The following is a 3151-nucleotide window of genomic DNA, read 5'->3' as shown; positions in this document are numbered from 1 at the left end:
GACCATTTTGACGCCTTCTTTCACCCTTCTCTCCTATATTGATTTATGTCAAAGTCGCTGTAAGCTTGACGTTTTTCTTTTTAATTTAACTTTTATATGACGTAACGAACGTCCTTGTTTGACGTTTGGGTTCACGTTTGCGAAGATTGTATTTTATTTGAGAATAAATTATCATAAACTATTACATCGAATATGGTATCCTCAAATAATATTTAATATTTCACGTAGATATATTCGAATACCCATATACATTATGTCCTCAATGCACAAATAATAATTTGCCATCGAAATTAGGTGGTAGGTAGAGAAAATTAATTTTAACCTGAAAATAAGCCGAAACTGTCAAAAAACACAACCTTAAAAGTAGTATATAGTTGTAATGTTTTGTTTATACACAAATTGTTCAAACATAGGAAAGTCGAACAAAAATTTATTAAAGATTAAATGTTTTTATAGTTGTAACAGCTGTCGTAAATAATATTAACATTACAAAGTTAAAAAAAGTAATTCTTAAAATTTATTTTGCCGCTATAATTTACACTTAAAATTTTTGATAATTTGTGTTAAAAATGTCCGAAACGCTAAAACTAAATCTGCAATTCGGTGGCGGAGCTGAATTGCTATTCGATAAAATAAAAAAAAGAGAAATAGAGCTTCCGAACTTAAAGAAATATTATCCCGAGAGTGCAAATGAACGATGGACAATACGCGAATTATTACTTTGGATTAAGGATAATCTATTGAGGGAGAGACCAGAATTGTTTCTACAGGTATTGTACATTGTAGATTTGTTTCGTAATTTATTTATACTACTATGTAACTTAATCGATTGGTAATTATAAATATAACACTATGTTAATGATAAAGTGGTAATATTATTGAGTTACTTGTACACCTCATGCCATAAAAATGTCCCAGCTCACACCTCGCCTCATGTCACACCAGTTCGATTTCAACAAAATAATGCAACAATGATCCTGCGCTGCCCGCTTTGTAGCTGATCTTACATCATATAATCCTACTGCCATAGTACTAAATAAAATTAGCATTTATTTATACTATATCATAACACTTAAGTTATCCAATTGATTGATACCGTCAAGTAATGAAAATGTGCTTAATATTCTCTGTCTGTTAAGTTACTGCTGTAGTTGCAAACTTTCTTATCACTACCTCAGTTCATTTGAACTAGGACATTGTACCAAGTCATTTTTTCAAAGCTTATTTGTCTCCCTCAAGCTTATTTGTCCTATCCAACACTACTGTAATGTACAAACAGAGTATAAGTCTAAGTTACAGTCAGATAATCATTTATTGAGTAAAATTTTTTTATTAATTTCATTAAAACTTAATTTTTTAAGCTACTGCTCGTTCACTACGCTGACTTCCCTGAGAAGAACAAGCAAGAAACTGTAGGGGTTGCTCTTTTCAAATAAACTTAAATGCTATAATATAAATACACTTTGAATCAAATTTGTGTGGAATCCTGGGGTCGTATTCCAGAACTGTACTCAATGCTTAAGTCAGGATTTGAGCAGACTTGAGTATGATTTCAAGCACTGGAAATACGACCCTAATGGCAAGGACTTGAGTATGATTTCGAGTGCTTTAAACCATACTCAAATCCTGACTTGAGCATTGAGTAGAGTTCTGGAATACGACCCCTAGACTCATGTTGTCTATCCATACATCTTTATCTAACACATAGTCTACAATTTTGTAATAATTGACTTTTCAATTAAAATACTTTTAATGTATGTTTTAAACTTAGGAAATGATAATCTTAGTATATTCTCTGGAATCTTATTGTAAAAATGTATACAGTTCCCAAAAAAAAATTTTTTTACTTTAGTTAAACGAAATCGTGGTACCTTGACTTTGAACTTAGCTCTAAGGTTAATATTATGGATATCTTCTTTCTTGATGAAATTATGTATATTTTTACAGGCATACAAAATATTTGAGAAAATGTACTGTGATGCCAAAGTCATACACAAAAAGTACTTGGAAATTGCTCTGTAAAGCCTGTAGTTAGTTTTTTGAGATCCATCCATATACTCTGAGATTTAATTTTACAGTAAACAACATCACTCTTCATGAACAGGTTAACAAGGCTCTTTTTGCTTTGTTGTTTATTTTTTAATTGGTGTGGTGATTTTCCTATTTCAGGGTGACTCCGTAAGACCAGGCATCTTAGTGTTAATAAATGACTCGGACTGGGAGCTCGCCGGGGAGCTGGATTATGAGCTAAAGAGTAACGACACTGTAATGTTCATATCCACTTTGCATGGAGGATAGAAATATATATTTTAAGATTTACTTGTTGTTTCATTCTACATACCATTACACCTGTACTTGAAGAAAGTGACTTTGGACTTTCAGTAGCTGTGGTTTCTGATGTATGTTACGGGGAGCCTCTAAATAAAAGAAGGAGTACCCTTGTAAACAAAATTTATTTGGGCGCGGTTCGTTATTTTAAAACCCAACGGTTATTCACTGAACTTTTGCCTTCCTACGACCAGCAGCTGGTACTCCCCTGGCTGTTCCGCCGAAGTAACGTCCGGGGTTGAAGTAACCAGGACAGGACCGTCCGCCGAATAGATGTCCGGGGCACGGTGTCGCTCTCTGGGCTCAGGCCAGCCGACGAGGAGGACGGTAATAAGGTACCGGAACCTCGGACCCAAACAAGTGGGTTTAAAAAACAACGATTTAAATACTTTAAATTACGAAAAAAAATTAACTTTGCGGAAATCGCTATTAGAAGAAAATGCGCGTGCGTCTCTCTTCAAGATAGATTTTAGAGTGAGCCGTCGTCCAAGCGGTAGCGGGACAGCGGCTTGCCTGATACCCCGCAAAGGGGGCGAGGAACCGAACCAGTAGTCGCCTATAAAAAATGGCTCGCGCGCATTCCTCGTTCGATATCTCTAAGTATACGTTCCACTGTTGGACACGGGACTCTTCCGAATACATCCTAAATAAAATAAATAAAATATTATTAATTTACTACGTTACATGTACCATGTGCTTTGTTCACTTGCATCGTTTCATGCTGAGGGCGTTCTCAATCTGATAAGAAATGCATGCAGAGCAATCTCTATGAACAATTTTCCCATTGATTCACCACCGTAAGTTATTTGTATTCAACATGGTG

At 35.0% G+C, this 3151-nt stretch overlaps 1 protein-coding gene across 1 annotated transcript; it reads left to right on the top strand.

Moving 5' to 3' along the window:
* Window positions 1–528: 528 nt before the first annotated feature.
* On the top strand, window positions 529–2298 carry LOC113234563 (ubiquitin-related modifier 1 homolog). Its single transcript, XM_026469908.1, has 2 exons — window positions 529–770; window positions 2170–2298. The coding sequence occupies exons 1-2, from the start codon at window positions 570–572 to the stop codon at window positions 2296–2298; spliced, it is 330 nt and encodes a 109-aa protein (XP_026325693.1). The 5' UTR covers window positions 529–569.
* Window positions 2299–3151: the final 853 nt, after the last annotated feature.

Source organism: Hyposmocoma kahamanoa, unplaced genomic scaffold, assembly GCF_003589595.1.
Source record: "Hyposmocoma kahamanoa isolate Upper Pololo Valley unplaced genomic scaffold, ASM358959v1 84, whole genome shotgun sequence".
NCBI lineage: Eukaryota > Metazoa > Arthropoda > Insecta > Lepidoptera > Cosmopterigidae > Hyposmocoma > Hyposmocoma kahamanoa.
The sequence above is the reverse complement of the archived record's forward strand: the minus strand, read 5'-3'. Positions and strand labels throughout refer to the sequence as shown.